Here is a 21,834-nt window from a genome sequence, read left to right as displayed (position 1 = left end):
TGATTAAAGTCAACAGAGCAAGCCTGATAAGATTAGAAAACTATTCACCCTGAATTAGGAATCTGTGTATCCCAATAATAGAATGAATATTGTAAACAGATTTCAGATTTCAACTGCCTCTAGACAGTTCATCTAGACAGATCACGTATCAAAGTCTTCAAAACCTTGCATTCCTGCTTTTTACAAAAGAGATTTATTTGGCCTATGTTGCCCTGTGAAATATGCAACAACCCTTGAATTGTCTTCAGAATAGTAATGGATCGACACACAGTGCCAAAACTGAGTTAAGGAGAGTGAAACCTGTCTGAAGTTATTAAACATTTGGCTGTAATTGCTTTCTTCTCCTTTATGATAGGATATAATAACATAAAATACTAAGCCCCCAGCTTCCCTAACTTGATACGTGTTCTGTTAGTGCATATGAGTGTACATGGAGTAACTTTAGAGGAATTCTTTGTGTGTGTGTGTGTGTGTGTGTGTATTTTCAGGGCACTATGAGGTAACCCCAGAGGAATGCTGTGTGTGCGCTTGTCCAGGTCAGATTTCTCCCATTGATAAGAGAAATGAAGACTTGAAAGTGGTCAGTGCTATCTTGGCAAACTCGCATACCACACCATGATCAAGGACATAATTTGTCCGCAAATTACCTATAAATTCTTAGATAAACCAGCAATTGAGACTATCATCCCATTCAAGGGAAACCAAAAGCTAAACAAGTGTTGTTTTTTCTACAGTACAAAGTTTACTATCATTCTCTTCTGATTTCAAGAGGATGTTCTGAATACCTATAAAATATACAGATGTTGATAGGCTTTAAGAATACAGTTAGAAGAAAAATTTGCAGTTAATAGCACAGTGAATTTTAGTTGAACTAAATGTATTCAATGTAGGGTAGGTGTGAATGCAGCATAAGCTTGTTGTTTTGGTTCAGGAGGAATTGTAAATGGTGGCTGCCGTTTGTGGCACTGGTGACTCTGTCTTCAACTCTGCATAGGCTCATGAAAGCACTGTTGACGTGTGATGTCTGCGTGATCAGGGTGTGCGGACGTGCGGAAATACATAGGTTGACAGGCAGGTAAGACATCCTATCATTGCATTTGGTCTGAGCATTTTTTGGTCCTGAGACTTCCACAGAAGACATATGTACATTTTTTTTTTTTTAATATTTAGACCACTTCCATTATTGATTGCTATCAGGATGTGAAGAGAGTTTCAACCAGCATAACATAAAGTGTTTATGAAAAACATTGCCTACCCTACCTTTAAAGCAATATCTGTATTTTGGTGGTGCCAAAATACCATAAATTTCCATGTCCTAGTTTTCACCAATCAGAATTACAAAAATAATGGATTTTTAAACAAGTTTCAAACACTCTGTCAATGTTTGAACAAAGAGGTAATTTAAGTTTAATTTAGTTTCACAGTCTGCTGAATAATTTGTCAGAAATATAAAGTTCTGTCATGAAACTTTAGATGGGTTTAGATGTTGATAGGTCCTTAACTCTACATGACAACAATATGCTTAAAATGGAGTTTTTCCTTCGAGTTTTCCGTGTACAGAAGACACCACTGTCAATACGATCCCCATTCACACGAATCCGTGAGAACGACTAAAAACGCTGTATTCTGCTGGCAGGCCAGTAGATGGCGATGAAACACTATAGACTGAACGTGTAATATGCATGTGCATGACGTCATCGTTTTCACAGATTCATGTTTTTGTTGTTTACACGGAGACCGTTTTCAAAACCTTTGAAACCCGTTTTCACAAGTTTGCGTTTTCAGGCACCCAAAACGCTGTTGTCATATAAATGAAAGGCCAAAACGCATAAAAGGTTTTACATTTTTAGTTGAAAATTGTGTCGTGTAAACAGCCCTTCAGTCTGCTTGCAATCACATCATTCTTCATAGGGCACAGCTGATGTATCAGTAGCCAAAGAGCTCGCTGCTCAACTTTTAAATACTTGGTTAGCATTTGCTGTAGCAGTTGCAGCGCTTTCAGAAACTCTTCATCTTCCCCAGCTCCACCTGTATAGATTTCATATATGCTATATTGTACAGCAGCAGCATGTCTTACTTGCTCACAGCAGCGTGTTGTGTATGTATTAGCAGTAGCAAGTCCCGTACTTGCTCAGCAGCAGCAGCAGCAATAACCTGCAGCAGCAGATCTATTCCACCAAGACCAAACATATCAACATTGTCATATCCATTACCATGCCAAACACGAAATGAATTGAGGCCCCCAAACTTTATGTGAATATATCAGTGAGAGGAATGTGAGAGGAAGAAAGTATACTGCAGAATTTAATACCATCATGATGGTTCAATGCAAGTGACTTGTGATGGAATACATTTGCTGTGCTATGCTTTGATCAAATTTTTAGACCTGTAAATCCTATTATAGGTGTGTATGTGTGTGTGCTTTGTGAGTGTGTTGTGTTGGTTGCTTGCTTTGAGATGGCAGGTGGCACTAGAGCGTGTGTGAAATCCAAATGAGTAATTGATAAGTGTATAAATCAATGCACAAGGTCTGTGCTGGAAGTCTCTGTATAGAGCCTTGATACTCTTGTGTCAAGTGACACTTTAATGACAATGTGATGTTCAAAGTTTTTTTCCTCCAGAATAACTATGTCTTTGTCCAGGGCTTATGAGTAACATCAACAGGACAGCAAGCTGGCTTAGGCTAAATGTGATTGAATAGTTTGGGAAAATGCATATGTCTGCTTTGCGGTGGTGTAGTCTCACAATTTCAAAGATCACATTTAAAGTAACACCATGAATCCGAGCACCTAACAGTCAGTGCAATGCAGAATTCCCTGAAGGTGAAGAACTGAGGGCCTAAAAAGCTTAAACTCAAACAGAACGGACAAGAAAAATAGCTTCCACAACAGTTCAAATGAGCGGGCAATGGGGGCATAGTAATGAAAAGGAATAGTTTAATAGTAATGAACTATAGTTGATATCCTAAGGATCATACCTTCCATTCTTTAATAATTTATCACTAGCAGATATATTCCAGCTTGGATGGAGGAAGCGGAAAGGAAATGTGTTTTTTTGCAAGCAGAATAAATTTAGTTTGGCTTCTGAACTGGCTAAAGTTGAGTAGTACTGAACTGAAAGCACTTTGAGCTTGTTGATGCCAGCAGAGGTGCTTTACAGTGCTTTAGGCTTTGCTGCAGTGAGCGCTTGTTTCTGTTCTGAATGCGTTTGTTGTCACTATTGGAGAAAAGCAATGTAAAAAAAAGTATGAAATGTGGGCTGTTAGGTTGAGGTTTTTTTTTTTTGTGGTTAACAAAAGATGTGAACTTTTTTTTTTTCATTGTTAAATTTTACATTTTTCTGCTTGAGTGATACAGCAGGAAATCTAAAACTTTACATTTTTAGATAGTTTAGTGCATTTTTAAACACAAATATATAAGAAGTTTGAGAGTGTATGGAGACTAACTTGATCATTTGCAGTGTTTCATTTTGCTTTACGGATATGCTTTCCCTGCTTGTCTAAAAAGGTTTACTGTTAATAAATTAACCTTCTATGAAGAAAATTAATGGGATTTTTATTTCTGGAACCAGGCTACTGCACTGTATTGCAGTTATTTTTTACTAACTGACTTGAGATAGCCCTGAGCTTTTTAAAATGCTGAATTCAATTATGTACATTAGTATAACATGATCTTATTAGTGTTTGATGTATTTGGGTCATTGATGAATAAGGTTTTTAAAAGTGGGAAAAAAAACATAATGGAGATATAATTAATTTTGAAGTTTTATTAAGTGTTAACAAAGAGATTGTGGATTTTATGATCAATTAACACTGCTTTTGTCATTTTTTTTTATAAGATTTGTCACCAAAAAAGTCATTTAGTTTAACCAAAATTTCGGTTTTACCGAATTACACTTTTGGTTATACCGAATGACGATAATTTCAAACAGTGCTAACAGGCTGATATCTAGCTAGCTAACAAAAGAACAATCAAACATTTTATATTTAGTACAAGTTTTTAAAATATTAAAACATTTTCCATTTTATAGCGGTTGTACCGAATGACCTGATGTTTCGGGACATGCGTATGAGCAAGTGAAAACATGAATTTTTCAGATAGTTAAAAGAGAGTTAGTTACTTTGCTTCATGACCATGTGGTCATTTTCAGGTGTCTGAATGATGTCACATCCTGTCACATGATACTGACCGCATGACTTGATCCAAAATGGTCCCTTTATATTGGTTACTCTGAATGACATCAATGAAATTCATTTTTCCGGACATTCTTTCTCATAACAAAGCAACGACTTTTACACACAATTTTAATACCATGTTGCACTATGTTGATATATGATGTTATAAAATCACGGCAGAATAAAAAATATATACATTTATTACATTTTAAGATATTTTAATCACAAATAAAATGGCTGTATTGGCCTTCGGACTGTTAAACCAAATAACCTTTTGACACTTAAAAATCTTTAAAATACCTTTATATGTAGCAAAATATAATTAAAACCTTTTAGATTCAATAAAAGAGATCTAGCTGTACTACCTTAGATACTTTGGATGTTATATCTTTGCTTTTTATTATTATTAAGGCCTTTGGACAAAAAAATGACCTGTCACGTCATTAACCCATTTATGGTTTAAGGTATGAGTTTGTTAAAAAATCTCTTTCTTTCTCTCTCTCTTTTTAGGTGAATGATCAGAGAGCCCCTAGAGACAATCCTGTCATCTTGCGCAAATTCATGTATATCCTGATCATCGTCTGCACTTTCACTGTCTCCACATTCCTCCCTACGCTGTGTTAAACCAATCACAGCACAGACAGTATTGCCATGGACACGGATTCCATCCACTCTGGTTATTCTCACCACTCCAACAGGTCACGAGGGTCAAACAAACAGAGGTAAAGGGCTAAACTGGCTCATGTGCATTCACATACACATCATACTCTCTCCTTCTCATATATCTCTCCCTCTCTCAGATTTATTCATGCAGAAAATGAATATTGTCATGAAAAGATTCTGCATTTATTTCAAGCTTCAAGCGTATTAACGAAATTAAATGAATTTGTTTGTGAAATTATTCTGTTGCTCATTAGTGACGGGATGTCTTTAATTACTTTCAGATTAAATTATTGAGAATTTGCCTCTGATGATTCTAAATTATTACTTTGAAAAGGTAATCAGTGTCATAACTCATTAAAGAAATGTTCTTTACTCTGTAATTTTTCTTCATTAAAAATAAATACTACTCTCACAAATATGATTAATATAAAACATGAAATGATGAATCGATTTGAGTAATTCTAGATGTATTTAAACAAACAAACAAGGCCTGTTAGGTTGAACTTCAAGAATTTTATTTGGGTGTGCAACAATTGTGAGATTGCTTGAGTGGTTTCCTATCATAAATAATTGTTCATGTTTGTATGACACATTTTGCTCACAGATTTGGGTGGAATTTTGGTTGCTGTGAACTGAGCCAGAGAATTTACAAATTCTTTGAGCTCTCCTTGTCAGTGTGTTTTCTGATATGCTTTAATGCTTTAAGACTGTGTTGACCCCACCCACTGTAATTAGGAAGTTATTTATTGAGCTTCACTATTGTTAGGTTTCCTATAAAAACTCCAGTGAAAGGCCCAAACAGGCCTGAGGAATTCCAGCATGAAAGCAGAGAATGTTTGCATCTTCAATTAGAAAGCCACAAATGCATGTCCTTTTTTCTGTTGGCTTTCTAACTTCTTGCTACTTTTTACTACTATATCGCTCTTTCCTTCCATTAATACTCCTTATCAGGATGAATTAGATCATCTATCATCTCCACATCTTACCGTAATCGTGCCTGTTCAGTACTCAGTCTGGTTTTATCTTTTGCAAGGCAAAAATGGTCTGTGAAAGATGGGCAAATGATAGTTAAAACAATGATTAATAAATCATATTCACTTTATTTTTCACACATCACTTTCAGACTGTCTGTTTCTCTCTGTCTATGTCTATAACTTGTAGCATACACTGACCTTGGCCACTTTTTCTTGTCTCAGTGGGCAGGCTCAATTTTTTTTTTGCCTAATTTCCAAATGAAGCTGTGCTCCACATTTTACATCAAAACACATTTATAATGCTTGGGTGGGGACGGACACCTCAATGTTTCACCAGGGGCTATCATACTGCCTCTCCCATTCAGCCTCAACACCCAGTTTATATAACTTCTAATTACAATCCCATGCTTCCTTCAGGGTATTTACAGTACTGCAATAGACACGAAGTTGTGTAGATCTGCACTGCTGTGAAAAAAGGGCTTTGTTGTTTTATTCATTGATTGCATTTTTAAAGAATCTGTTTGGGCATTCAGTGCCAAGACCTTTAGCACTATTAAAAGCAAAATAAATATGTGTAGTCTTAAAGTTATTTAGATATTAGATAAAATAGGAAAGGGAGAAGAATTAGAGAATATGATAATATTATTATTAAACTATTTAAATATGAGTTTAAACTATTTTTTGAAATGTATAAAAAATAGTGAAAATATTACTGTAGAACTTGTACATTTTTCCACATCATACTCAATGTACCCACTGTAGACATTGGTAGACAACCAGAGGTGGATGCTTTCTCCCCAAAATTCAGAGTAGTAGGAAACAAATATAGTTTTTTTATAACTAAATCGTCATATACATGGCTGTCCACAGATCTTGAACTTTGCACTTTGTTGTATGTTGTAGCAGCTGTTTGGCTTAGTCCCTCAGGCTCAGCTGTAGATATGTTTTATAATACGACACAATCTCTAGCCAGCATTCCCACTATTTCCAGTCTGTCCAGGATTAGAGTAAAGCAACAGGGGGAGGGGGGGTCGGTCTCTGTGATGACTAGCTGGAAAAGGACGGGAGCATTTTAAGGCCTGTATTGGAATTGATGTTTTAATATAAGTTCTTTTAGCTAATCAAAACATGTACCTTTATAAACTGCCAACCAGCCTCCAGACTTAACAGTTAGAAGTCATTGTAAGACAAAAGCAATTTTCTAATCCTCATAATGCATTTTCTCTATTCATACTCGTTGATCTAACATGATCAGAGAGTTGCTGTAGAAAAGTATAGTTGAGTGGTTTTCAGCTGGTGGGTCGCGACCGCAAAAGTGGTCACATATCTGTTCTGATAGGGTCACGGACTGCAAAAAAACAATGCTTACTTAAAAATGCAACTACTCTTGTGCAGTGCAAGTATAGTAAACTAATACCAAACCATTAAAAAAAAAAGTTTTCTGTCTTAAAATAAAAATAAACATTAACTGAAATAAAATATAATACAGGCAAACCAAAATTTATTCAGACAGCTTGAACATTTCATTCATTAATACAGTTTATTCACTATAATTTAAAAAAAATGGTAATAAAATATGACAAGATCTCAGAGTTAAACTGTATCAGAAAAATTTATCTTAATTATGTCAGATAACACTTAAGCAAAACATGGTCAGGTCAAAATGTCTGAATAATTTTTGGTCCCAAATTTTTATCAGTTTTACTGGTAGTCCACTGTATGAAGAATTTTGGGGTATAATATGTCAGTTTACTTTATTTTGCTATCCTCACTTACATAAATGAACTATAGTTTCCTGCATCCACTAGTAAAAAAAATATAAACAATTATATCTAGTGTCTGAATAACTTTTAGTTTGACTGTATAAACTTAAACTTATTTTATTTCAGCTAGACGCCAAGGCAAAATTTCTCATTTTCATTTAGTTTAAGTTGAAGTACTAAAATAATTAAAACTAAATAAACTAAAACTTAATAAAAATATATAGACATATTTTTTTAAAATGACAAAACACAACAAAAACTAAAACGTTAACTGAAATTGAAAACAGAAAATATAAAAATAAAATCTTAATCAAAATATTAACAAAACTATAATAGTATATAAGTGATATTAAAATAACACTGATATAGTGTTTTTTTACGATGGTAAAATAAATAACTTTAAAAAAATGTATCATGATTGTGCATTGAATTATTAGCTAAAAAAGGTGAGAACCACTGGTATTGCTTATTTTTATCCAGTCAAAATATTCAAATGCCAGATGCATCTGCTAGTTTAGCTGCATTAGCTTATCAATATGCCAACGTCAGATTCTACTAAATTCAATTGTGAGTCAGATCTTCTGTGATTTTTGTTCCAAATTAGTACTTTGTGAGGTTCTATGATTGTTAGGATGCTGCCTTTGTATGTAGAAGGCACTAGGTTGTGAAAAGAGCATCAGTTACTCTAACAAAATCATTTTCATGCCTCATTGCTGTATATTGTTAAACACAGACAGCATGAGATTGAGGGCTGTCTTTGCAAATATTTGCAGCGTTATTTGCTAATGTCAAGATTTACTCGGAGCGAGACGTCTATGTTTGCAGCTGTTTGATAGAATGCATGTGTGAGAGAGGGCCTGTGTGCAATAGTGCTGTATTTGTTTGTTTTTAGTGGTTTTGTTTTATTCTAAGGCTTGCCAGACATTAGCTATGACTAAAAAGACAGGAATGAGCCAGAGAGAGAGAGAGAGAGAGAGAAAGCTGTGCTTGGATTAGGGTCGTCACAGCTCACTGCATCTAACCCAGTTTGCACCAGATGCTCCAGCTAGGGCATGTACGAGACGGTGCTAGAGGAAGCCAGCACATGTCAGTGAGAGGATGAAGAGGGAGAATGATGATGGTGGTTATCCTGTCATTAGTGTGAATGTGTTTCCCTGCTCCCATCGCCATGGCGACAGCATTTCCCTCACCTCCGTCGCTGTGTGTGTCTCTCTCGTGCAGTGAACGCAGCAGCAGGGATCGGCACAAATCACATAGCCGTGACAGCAGCAGCCGCTCAGACAAAAATGTCACCATCAGTGCATCGTCAGCCCAGCCACAGCAGCCAGATCAAGGCTCCGCCCCCACAGATGCCCAGGTGAGTCAGACACTGGATATGTTTGAGAGAATGAATGTGATTGTGAGTATCACCATTGTGCCCTCGAGAAACTTCAAGTTACTCCAGAGGAACTGAACCTGTAAATTGACTGAATAAAACAACCCAGCAGTCCCTTCGCGTCGTGCCTAACAATGCCCTTCAGCTGTGACTTATACACGATAGCTTCTCGTACCTTATTGCTTACTTATCATCAAAGAATCCTGAAGAAATGTATCATCATGGCTTCCACAAATAAATAAATAAGCAGCTGTTTTTAACATTGATAGTATTAAAAAAAATGTTTCTTGAGCAGCAAATCAGCATATTAGAATGATTTCTGAAGGATCATGTGACACTGAAGACTGGAGTAATGATGCTGAAAATTCAGCTTTGCATCACAGGATTAAATTATTATTATTAATTTTTAAATATATTAAAATAGACCCTTATTTAAAATTTTAATAATATTTCACAATATTACTGTTTTTACTGTATTTTTGATCAAATAAATGCAGTTTTGGTGATCATAAGAGGCTTCTATTATAAACATTAAACATCTTACCGACCCCAAACTTTTGAACGGTACTGTATATATTTATATTACTGTATTTTTTAAATTATTAGTAGTATTAAATAATTATCTAATACTTATTTGACTCATTACGCTCATTGCAAATGCACAATAAAAATAGCCACACATGCACATCTTGCATATGCATTTGTGCAGAATATATATGATGAGACTGTATGTCATGTCAAACGTGGGGGGCATCTGTCATATTGAACTCTGAGCTCTACCTCGGGAAACACTGGCTATAGTTAAAGAGGATAACAGGGATTTCAGACAGTGACATGCTCCAGAAAACAGAAAAATGCATTTTTTAATGAATGTTCTGTCCTGCCAGCGTAATTCATGTGTGAAGTGCTTAGTGTAATGCCAGATTAAATTAAAGGAATATTCAGAATTTAAACTTCGAAGAAGAGTAGTCTCACCTCAAAAAGACAACTTAGACACATTTACAGCTCAGCTAAAAAATATTATTCATGAATATAGTTCTTTATCAAAATTACAAGCTTCACATTTGTGCTCTTTTTCTGCTTACCTTCTATTGCTCATTGTGAGAGCAAGCCACAGATGCGGTTGTGCTTCACACCGCATGCATAAACAGCATGCAAGCGGTGCTGCAGCTTAACTGCAATAACAGGCTCGCATTGTGTTTTCACACTAACTGGATGAAAGAGCTGGAGCTTTATACAGAAAAGTGGTATCTGCATTGCCACAAAGAGTATTGGGAGTGGGCAGTTGAGAATTATTATTACGAATGGGACTTTGAAATCTAGAGTGAGCTGGATCACATTTATATGGAAACAGCAATTAATCCACAATAGAATTCAAACCCCAAAGACTATTAACTTTTTAAATGATCTGGAATCAGTCGGATTTACTGATTTGCAGTGTTTGGGTATTTGCCATTGTGTAAACTGCATTAAGGCAGATGTTTTTTTTTTTTTGTCAAATGGCATGTAGCTGATAAAAGCCTATATTGTAAAACATTGTGTTAATAAAATGGTTCATAGTGTAGTTTTCAATGTATTTTCTGCTGAATTTAACACACTAAGAGTTGCAAAAGGCTCAGTGATGAAACTTTACTAGCAAAATAAGTATTTGCTGCCTTGCACATGCATTGTGAAACAAGGCCTAATATTTATATATCAGTTTTCTTGTGATGTTGGTTATCGTGATGAGACAATAACCTCATACACACTGGCATAGCTGCTCTTAAGTGATTTTACTGGAATATTTATTAGAGAAACAATGAAAAGGAGAATGAGAGAATCAAGTAGAAACAGGGTAAAGTGTGTGTGTGTAATGAGAGCGTGTGTGTTTGTGTAGGCAGATATGTTAAATCGGAGTGACACACATCTCAGTATGAAGGGACGTCGCTTTGTACTTCCTACAGGGTCTCAGTTATTCTGACCTACTTGGCTCCCCCTCAGGGGCAAAAGGCACACAAAGTTTTTATAGGTCCTCATGTCTGTCTACATTCATTTGTGCAAGTGTGTGTGTGTGTGTGTGTGTGTGTGTCTTTAAATACTATATGTTTCTCTTGAGAGGACTTAAAGATATGGAAGAATTCTGATTGAACAGACATAGTTCTGAAATTTTAGTGCATTATATTTCTTTTTTAGATCAATACTGAATAAAATTATATATGCATTACTATAAAAAAGTTTGGGGTAAGATCAAAATGAGTACACCCCCTCTGAACAAATACAAAAGATGTATTTTCTTTATGATCACTAATACAATTCATGGAAAGATGGCAAAACTAAAATGTATTAAACATATATATAATAAAAACTGAGAAATATATGTCATTTATAGCCATAAAATAAGTAAATTAGCCAATTTTGTTTACACCCTAGATTTAATTCAACAAATGTATAATATTCTAGCACTTAGTATCCCCTCCATAATTTTGAATATACTGCTCTGACCATAAATCTCTTTTGAAAGAAATTAATACTTTTATTCAGAAAGGATGCGTTAAATTGATCAAAAGTGACAGTAAAGACTTTTGTTATTTTTAATAATTAAATTGCTAATTAAATTGTTAATAATAAGATATTTTTCTTGGGCACCAAATTAGCATATTTGAATGATTTCTGAAGAATCATGTGACACTAAAAACTAAAGTAATGGCTGCTGAAAATTTAATTTTGCCATCACAGGAATAAATGACATTTTAAAACATATTAAAATAGAAAACAGTTATTTAAATTGTAATAATATTTCACAATATTACTGTTTTTACTGTATTTTCTGAGCATAAGAGACTTCTTTAAAAAAAATTCTTACCACAAATTTTGAACTGTTGTGTGTATGGAAACGAACATGAACCTACCAAATCTTCATATGCCAATTGCACCATTTCAGAATCGTTGAACATTAGGTAGGTTTCATCTTTTCATAGATTATTTAAATTACAACGGCAGATCTCTGATATATAAAGGAGCAAATACTCACTGGTTTATTTGATAAAAATATCATAGTAAACCGAGGAAAGCCCCTGGCACTGCTAACAGGTTAATGCCATGCCCATGAACGGCTGTCAGGTCTATTCTTCCCTGTGTAATTTCATCATGTTGGCTCTGATCTTCTTTCATCTTCCTGTCATTCAGCCTGGGCCTCTGGAATGTTGTCTCCAGTGAGGAAACTTTAGACGATAGTGTACAGAATGACTTGGAATAGCAAGCATGTAAGTCATAACTAGCGCACTAAGAAAGGGTCTATGTTTATGTTTGCTTGTTGGGCCTTGTTTGAATGTGTCTTTCTTGCTAGTGTCATTTTTATTTATAAAATTATAGATCTGGCTCTGTAATTTGATTGGATGAATATCAAAGACTACATAGATGTATCCATTGCTTCAACCTTTGTTTTGGTCTTCAAGCCTTTTCACTGGTTCAAAAATTAAATTAAGGCACATGGTGGTGATGACTAATAATCTAATGTCAATTTTGACTGCTGCAGTGATGACATTTTTGTTGACCAACCCAGAAGTTAACATCACCAGAGTTCCCTCAACAAAAACCCAAAAGGATTTTTATGAATTTTGAAGTCTAAATACAATTGCCAGAAATAAAAAGTTAAGCATAGAGTACAAACAGACATCACCACCAATAAGCTTCCAACAACTCTTTCATTCTTTATTTTTGCAAACATGTTCCCTGAAAATTTGAGATAGAATAGTTTTCAAGAGCATAATTATAAGCACAATGAAGCTATAAAAGTGGAATAGCGAGCAGATGAGTTTACCTGTGAGCTTTACCTGTGTTTTATAAAGACAAGTAAAAGCTTTATAAAAATCACAAGGGGGTATGATGTATTTTATGTCATAGAACAAAACGGGAAAATATCTTGAACTTGTGTTAACCACAGACCTTATTTCAGGCTTTTAGTCAAAAACCCATTCAAAAAACCCATTGACGTCAGGCCGATGGAACCAGAAGTGCTAAAATACTAACTGGTTTCTGGGTTTTGGCCTACAAAAATACGTTATCCCTGCAGCACTCTATTGGCCTTTATCAAAGCCTTATCACCGATGACAGATGTCTATTTTAGTCCCTCCCCCTTCACCCCAGATTCACTTGTGCTTGAATCAAAAGACTGCTTGATTTTAATTCATCTCGCCTCTCATAGTTACTAGCCCAGGGTCATAATGACATACATAAATCTTACCTGTCAAAGGCCGCTTCTAACCTTTCAAAGTCAACTACAATGTCCCGGGTTCAATACAGTTTATTTTAGAATCAAGAAAAACGTAGTATCTGAGACTTGCTGTCAAGTACTACTGCATATAATTTTAAATCATTGTGTTCATATTGTCTGTAATTCTATGATAGTGCCTGTATCCTTCATGTTCCTTTTGATTTGGAGTTGTAAATCTGAGCAAAATGCCTATGCAGGTTTATTTTGGAAAAAAAATGAGAGGAAAAGGATGGAGGGTGGAGAGGAGAGAGGTGCAGGAGTTTCTCACACTTGTTTACCACTCCCTCTCTTCCTGCTTTTCTTTCTGTGGTACAGTTCAGATTGTGGCTCTGTGACAGGGAAATGAGCTGTACACGAGTCAAGCAGAACACTAAAACACATGCGCACACACATACACACACACACTATTGGCTGTGTTGTGTGCTTCTTTTGTCTCTCTCAGTGGGGGAAGCACATTCAGCAATGTGGATTGTAGGCAAAATGGAACAGATCAGACCACAGTCCTGTACAATAGCCTGCCCTCTGTTCACAAAGAATTAACTTATAAGAGTTTTTCAATTAACAAAGACCTTATTTTAAAAAAAAGATTTGTGTGAACCACTGATTCGAAACAAAAGATTTGTTAAGCTTCATGAAGCAGTGTTTTAAAATCGCCCATCACTAGATATTGTGGAATAAAGTCACTATTTTGTTATTTAAAAAAGTATTCTCGTCGCTTTATAATATTAAGGTTGAACCACTGTAGTCACATGAACTGTTTTAAATATGTTTTCAGTAGATTTCTGTGCATTGAAAAAGGGAGTGTTATTGCTGGTGATGCAGGCCTCACTGAGCCATCGGATTTTATGAAAAATATCTTAATTTGTGTTCCAAAGATGAACAAAGGTCTTATGGGTGTAGAACGACATGAGGGTGAGTAATTAATAACAGAATTTTTATTTTTGGGTGAACTAACCCTTTAAGTTCTAGCACAAGTATATTTGTGTAATTGATACGGAAAAAAATCATCGTTACTGTTAGCCTTCAGAGCTGAAATTCATATGGGTAATGGGTGTTTTGTTTCTGACATGTGCTGTAAGCGGTAGACCAGTCACAACAGACTGGGCTGTCTGACCAGTCAGAGCAGAGTGTATATTAGATACAAAGTTAGGAACCTTAAAAATAGCATAATAGTGGAAATGTAACAATTTGTACAGCACAGTTCAGCCTGGGTTGTTGTGTGAACCTTTGCAAAGAGACTACTATTTAAGGATGCAAACCAGTAGTAGTCAATGTTATTATTATTATTTTTTTGTTTAATATTTTATTTTACATGTGGAGAGGCAGTCATTTCAAATGTTGTTTTTGAAAAATGTAAAGTTACAGTAGCAAAAACAGTTTAATTTTAGGGATCAGACAGGAGGTGGAAAATTATGAAGTAAAACTACATTACTTTGGTAATCAAGTGTAAGACAGTTTTTTTAGGTTAATTTTTAAAAGTTTTCCTTCATGTGAATTTATGTGTGAGTAGCAGATGCTATGTTAAGACTTAAGTGCTCACAAATTTAAGTGCAAATGTGTTTTTTACAGCTGTATTTTATGGCAGTAGCTGACTCTGGTGTGAGATAACTTTAATTTTAAATTAATATAATTTTGTGATATGACATGTAGCCGAGTATGGTGTCCCATACTTTGAGTTTGTGCTCTGCATTTCACTCATCCAAGTGCACACACAAAGCAGTGAGTATTGAACACACACTCACACACCATGAACACACACCTGGAGCAGTGGGTAGCAATTTTTTGCTGTGGCGCCCGGGGAGCAATTGGGGGTTAAGTGCCTTGCTCAAGGCACCTCAGCTGTGGGTAAGAGTGGAAGAGAGCGCTGTTAATTCACTTTCCCACCAGTACTGAGACTCTAACTTGCGACCTTCAGGTTACAAGTCCGACTCTCTAACCATTAGGCCACAACTGCCCCCAAAACTCATTTGGATGTTGACCCTGAGACCTCATCCAGTGGGCTCCATTTTTTAAATAAAAAAAGTCTGTGCATCTGTGTTTGTGTTTCCACCACCTTTTACAACACAATATGCTTCTTTAACCTTTTCCATCTGCCATTTCCTCACTTCTGATGATCACCCATAAAGTTATTTTTGCGCAAGGGTTGCCGTAAGCTCTAAACTGTGTAAAACGGAAAGGAAATTTCTTTTCTTTTCTTTTACTTTTCAAACACCACCAGGCATAAACAACTCACTTTTAATTTGTCACTATTCTTTTCACTTACCAGTAATCCTTCCATTTTTCTTTTGTCACATATGTGCATACTGCTGCATACCCCCTGTTGTATTCATTAGTTGTCTTATTCTTTATTTTTCTAAGAATCTGGGTTTTTTTGGTTGGAGTCCAAAAATACCAGGTTTTGCAAGGTTGGACTCGGTCATATTGCAAAGTTGCATTAGCGTTTTTCTTAAAACACTGTGTTGAGCCCAGTGAATAGTTGGGTCAGTAATTGCTGCACGTGGCTGTATTTTATGTCTGCTATTATTATGATAATATTATTGTTGCCATTTACATGAAGTGAAAAATTTCTCAATTCAGATTAAATTGGCTAAACTACATTACCATACAAAATACAGCCTCTATTTATACAAATAGATGCATAAATAAGCAAACAAATCCATAAATAAATATATAAATACTTGCAGATGAATTACTGTCCTTAGTGCAGAACAATCTTTAATGGAATTCTAATCTGCACTGCATTTCACATTCTAGTGGCATTGGCTCAGACGTCCTGCTGTTAGAAAGTTCTCATTTGTTGTTAGTGTGTCTCTCAGTTCTCAAGCTCATTTATATGCAGATGTATGTGAGTTTTGGGTATTTGTCATTAATATATGCTGATGAGGGAGACCTAGGTACTTCCGTACTGTCTGTCTGAATTAGCTGTGAAGCAGATTTGCCATCTCACCAACAGGGAGGGGAAGGGGAGCAAATCAAAAGCTGTAAATCTGTATTTTTCTGTATTATCGATCCTGAGTGCTGGGTTTGAGTGCTGGGTCTCTGACATAATGGGGCTTTTAGGAGTATGTTGAATTTTTTATGTGCTTGATACATTGCTGTTCCTCTCCCACCTCTTGACAGGATGACGACTGGGGTGAGACCACCACAGCGGTCACCGGAACATCAGACCACAGCTTGTCTCAAGAGGACTTGGCTGGCTTTGGGAAGGAGACGGAAGGTCCAGTAGAGAAACTGAACTGTATACGCTTCCTTCCTTTGGCCCTCACCCTCCTCCTCGGCCTGCTGGTCCTAGTCACCCCCCTGTCCTTCCTGGTGCTTCCCCAGGTGCTGTGGCCGGAGCGCCTGCAGGCTTGTGGTACTGCTTGCGAGGGCCTGTTTCTTTCACTGGCTTTCAAGCTCCTCATTCTACTGCTGGCTGGCTGGGCGCTGTTTGTGCGACCAACGCGAGCCTCCCTGCCCCGGATAGCAGTGTTCCGCGCCCTGCTGGGGTTGCTCACACTCCTCCTGCTTCTCTCCTATTGGCTGTTCTTTGGAGTGCGGATCTTGGACTCACAGGTATGGGCAAATGTGTGTGGGAACTATAAAGAGAAACATGTTGAGATCTGTGGTTGTAGTTGTGTAAAGTCTCTTTTAATAAAATGGTTAGTTTCAGCTTTAATATCTTGATTGGATGAGCCACATTCACAACCAAAAATATATGTACACCTGTGACCATGGATCATTGTTTTTGCAATTCCATTTGATGATGCTAGAGGTGCTGAAAATACACACTTCAGTTGTAACTTACATTTAGGCTAATGACTTTTCTAATGTTACTTAATATTATCATCATCAATAGGGTTCAATGGGAATATTTAAGAATGTTTTATCACTAAAATCATGTAATTGTTTGAAATTGCATGTTCCTCATAAATATTGTGAACCTCAGCAGTGTTTAAATATTTATTGGTCTATATTTATTTATAGGTTCAGGGAAAAAAATATCTTTATTTTTATTGTATATGTAGAAGTGAACAAATGAACTATTTTGAAGCATTTAAGCAGTTGTGTATAATCAAATTCTTAAGCTATTTAATTACACAGAAAATATAGATAAATAAATATGGAAACATTCATTAAATTCAGTGCAGGTCATTTTGACCCCCTTGATATATTGCTTTACTTTCTGTGCTTGACAGGAAGAGAACTACCAAGGCATAGTGCAGTTTGCTGTATCATTGGTGGATGCTCTGCTGTTCATCCATTACCTGGCAGTGGTTCTGCTGGAGATCCGGCATCTTCAGCCCTGCTTTTCTCTCTGTGTCGTCCGCTCCACTGATGGAGAGACTCACCACTACAACCTAGGACAACTCAGGTGCCAGCTGATTACGATGACCAAACGTTGAATAAAACAACTACAACAGGGGTGCCCAAGATCTACCTTCCTGCAAAGTTCAGCTCCAACCCTGATCTAACACAACTGAACCAGCTAATTAAGATCTTCAGAAGCACTTGATAATTACAGACAGGCGTGTTGGATCAGGGTTGGGTCTGAACTGAGCAGGTAGGTAGATCTCCAGGAACAGGATTGGGCACCCCTGAACTACAATATGCTGGCCCTTTCCCAAATGGCACACTTCATGTGCACTTTCGGCCTTGTGGACTTACAGTGGCTGCTGCATGCACGTGTCCATTAAGTCCACGAGACCATAGGGTGTCCCATTCGTCATTTTAGCTTTCAGAAGGGTGCTCGCGAGCAGCCCCTTTGCGGCCCCTTTGCAGCCGCTATGCGCCCTCGATGCGCACTTCTGCTGAGCCCGCAAATCTGCAAGCTAGGCAGAGGACTTCTACCCGGCAGTCAAAGCGGCATTACGAATCGAAAGTGCGGACTCAGAGGAAGACCGTGAGGGTTTAGGGTGCCATTTGGGATAGGGCCGCTGTCTGTTCCTTGATCTTTAGTTAAAAGGCAAACTAGTTGTTTAGAAAATCATCTATGTACATGTGCCCAAGAACCTAGAAGCAATTAAGAAAATCTAAGGAATATTTTGCTGTGAAAATGTATTTTTTACCTAAGAACTACGCATCAAATCTGCAAACCAACTATGTATATTAACATGTAAAAAAAAAATTGCAGTGATTTTATGGCTGAGCTGCTTTATTACTTAGATATTATATGTGCTTGTCTATATACACAAATTTGTGTGTGTGTGTGTGTGTGTGTGTGTGTGTGTGTGTGTGTGTGTGTGTGTGTGTGTGTGTGCACTGTTTAATGCATTAATAATGAGTTGAGGTTGGGCCGAGGGAAAAAGGTCCATTAATCACCCCATTACAGACACTCCCTACTTTGCCCTGCGTTACTTCCCCTCTCCCTTCCGCTCTCCTGCCCAACACTTTCCTTTGTTCTTGCTCTCATTGTTTCATTGGTTGGACATTTTTGAGTCAAGTGGCAGCACACACACACAAAGCAGAGTGAAATCTATTAGTATCTGACGTCTGTTTAATGAAATATATGATGGAATTGTCTGTTCCTGTGTTTTAAGAGACACCCAAATCCCTATTACTAGTGAATATGACAAGATTTTTTACAACGTTCAGACCGATCAACTGTCTCTCTCTCTCTCTCTCTCTCTCTCTCTCTCTCTGTAGCATTCAGCGGGCAGCCCTGGTAATTCTTGAACACTATTATAAGGATTTCTCAGTTCACAACCCTGCCCTACTGACGGCTGCTAAGTCCAGGGCAGCTAAACATCTGGCTGGGCTGAAAGTCTATAATGTGGATGGTGAGTTTAATCTGTGTAAAATCACTGTCCGTTTTCTGACTTATTGCTTATTGTTCTCTTGACCAAGAAATTCTGAATGATTCATTTTGAAATGCTTAGTAATATCAGACACTCAATTATCAAATAGGTTTTTCCTAGATAGCAAGAAGAGTCTATGTCTCCTGCTTCATGGATTATTGTTCGGAGTAAAAGACTCTAGTAATGCAACGTGTCTCCTTTAGAGTTTCAGAAAAAAACAAACTGCAAATCAACATGATGCTTTAATACATTTTATTTAAATGTCATTTTAAAAGCATGCATTGCATCATAATACATTCGTATTACATTCATAATACATATGACATTAACCTTTCTTGCCTTTGTATATCAGTATGTATACAAATTACTGGTAAAACTTACAATAAGGTCTCATTTATTAACATTAATTAATGCATTAACAAACATGAACCAACAATGAGCAATAGATTTTTACAGTATTTATTATGCTTTGTTAATGTTAGTTAATAAAAAGTTCATATTAGTTCACAATGCATTAACTTATGCTAACAGAGACAACGTTTTAGTAAATGTAGAAATTAACATGAACTAAGATTAATAAATGCTGTAGATGTATTGTTCATTGTTATTTCATATTACCTAATGTAGTTACTGAATTACTTATACACAAAACAAAGCATTATATCTAAAATATATTTTGAATATTTTGAATATTTTAAGAAAATTATTTGTTTTGTATATGACCACCCTTGCTCTTCACTGCTTATATCAACAATTGTCTCATTTGTATCTATTTGTATCCCTCATGAGGAATTTTAATAGAAACATCTGAGACTAAGTTGATACTTGGGGTCAAGATAGACCACAGTTAAAGGGGTCACATCCGACAATTGGTTACATTTACTTAGAACCACTGAGCTGTGAAAGAGCAACCTCTGAGCAATAATATTTTTTTGAACTTATTAAAAAACAAACACTCATGCACACTTCTAATGCAGCAACTTGGCTGTGTTAATCAGTCAACATCAACATCTAATAAATCTTCTGTGATTGTTTCTTTCTGCAGAGTTTAAAGCCAAACTGAAAAGCTATCTTTTCGATTGTAAGTTTGGACCGTGTAATGCATTCAAAAATCCTTTCACAGAGACAATGAATTGTCACGTGCTCCACATGTCTTGGTTATTTGCTTGTGCATGCAGTCATTGTACACCCGAGCACAAGGTCACAGACTCATCCAAAAAACAATTGCGAAATGCATTGAGAAATCCTTCTACATGCCATGAAGAAGACACTCATTTCTGCACTTACTATGCTGTAAAAATATGAAAAATAAAAAAATGTAAATAATTATACTGGATCTCAAACACACCCAGTTTCTCTCCCTCTTTCAATCTCTCTGTTTGACATTTATGATGTGCTGTCAGCACAAGAAATACACACACCATGATCCAGAGATGCATACTTGGGATCAAGATACCCCCTTAAGCACTCAAGCCTTCCTTCATGCCTGTGGCTATCGAACCAGGCCAGGAATGTGTGTGTATGATGAGTGTGAGTGTGCACGTATATGAAAAAATAGCAGTGCGTAGCTCTTTTTGTGCTTTGCACGGATTGTCAGAGTATTAATAATGCATCACTAAGAAAAAGATTCTCCCCCGGAAAAAAAATCCACATCTCCTTTTTTCCAGGTTTGAAAGCCTTCTGAATACACTTAACTTATTTTTGTCTGTGGGTAAAATTATTTTAGTATCTTATTTCTTGTAATGGTCCTCCTTGGTGTTATGTGTTTGTATGTACTTTTATTTATTTATTTTTTTGTCTTTGTCATGTTATTCACAAAAATCAACTTGAGCAGATTTAGTATATGTGATTTCTGGAGGTGATTCAGAGAGTTATAGTACAGATCACAGACCTGCTTTGCTACAGAGAAGAGTCATGCTGCCCTTGTCATGCATTATTAATCATATCTGTGACCTGAATGTGGATAAATATGCATAAATTATTCTGTTCACCACATTACTATGCACACTCAGCTAATATGCATTACGTATCATCATTATAACCTGATTCCACATAAAGATGTACTTGACTGCCAGTGGCCTTTTTGCAGTAGATATACAATACCGTTTAAAGGTTTGGGGTCGTTTTTTAAAATGTTTTTGAATAGAAACCGTAAAAAACTGTAATTTTGTGAAATATTATTTCAATTTAAAATAATTTTCTATTTTAATATGTTTTGAAATGTAATCTATTACTGTGATGGCAAAGCTGAATTTTCAGCATCATTACGCCAGTCTTCAGTGTGATCCTCAGAAATCATTCTGATATGCTGCTCAAGAAACATTATTATTAATGTTGTAAACAGTTGTGTTGTTTAATTGTTTTGTGTAAACCATGATATTTTTTATTCAGTGAATTGAAAGAACAGTGTTTATTTGAAACAGAAATCTTTTGTAACATGTCTTGACTGTCACATTTGATCTATTTAATGTGTCCTTGCTGAATAAAAGTATTTCTTAATTTCATACTGACCCCAAAGTTTTTTTATGGTAGTGTATATGACCTGTCTTAGCCTGATGGGAAATAAACTGAATGATGACTGGATGTAAAAAATAAATAAATAAATAAATTAGTGATTAGATTGGTGAATTAAATTAACCTAAAGCATTGCTGGCATCTTGGTTTTTGTTTCATTCATCAATATTGTATAATATTCAGACTATTTAAAACACATGTACTGTATTATCCCTTATGAAAGTGTTTTTTAATTATTACGGCAGTTAAATTACACATTTATATGATGATCTGCCACAGGATGATGTGGCTTGTATTTTTGATCAGGCATTACGATCTCCTTGGGATCCAAGTTTGATAGGA

The 21,834-nt window shown here is 36.1% G+C and overlaps 1 protein-coding gene across 8 annotated transcripts in view; it reads left to right on the top strand.

Moving 5' to 3' along the window:
- Positions 1-21,834, top strand: part of vangl1 (VANGL planar cell polarity protein 1) — a 32,095-nt gene that overhangs the window by 6,545 nt on the left and 3,716 nt on the right. For 3 of the 8 annotated variants that reach the window (XM_051906507.1, XM_051906514.1, XM_051906512.1), the window contains 5 exons: positions 4,685-4,896; positions 8,796-8,931; positions 16,322-16,756; positions 17,380-17,555; positions 18,827-18,960. In XM_051906507.1, the coding sequence (XP_051762467.1) occupies positions 4,826-4,896; positions 8,796-8,931; positions 16,322-16,756; positions 17,380-17,555; positions 18,827-18,960 (952 nt within the window). In that variant the 5' untranslated portion in view covers positions 4,685-4,825. Of the gene's footprint in view, positions 1-488; positions 581-994; positions 1,076-4,684; positions 4,897-8,795; positions 8,932-16,321; positions 16,757-17,379; positions 17,556-18,826; positions 18,961-20,023; positions 20,060-21,834 lie in introns of all 8 variants that reach the window. The other 5 variants (XM_051906508.1, XM_051906511.1, XM_051906515.1 and 2 more) reach the window with 5 other exon arrangements.

The sequence above is a fragment of the Ctenopharyngodon idella genome, chromosome 9 (assembly GCF_019924925.1).
Source record: "Ctenopharyngodon idella isolate HZGC_01 chromosome 9, HZGC01, whole genome shotgun sequence".
Taxonomy (NCBI): Eukaryota; Metazoa; Chordata; class Actinopteri; order Cypriniformes; family Xenocyprididae; genus Ctenopharyngodon; species Ctenopharyngodon idella.
Note: the sequence above shows the minus strand (reverse complement) of the source record. Positions and strands in the feature narration are given on the sequence as shown.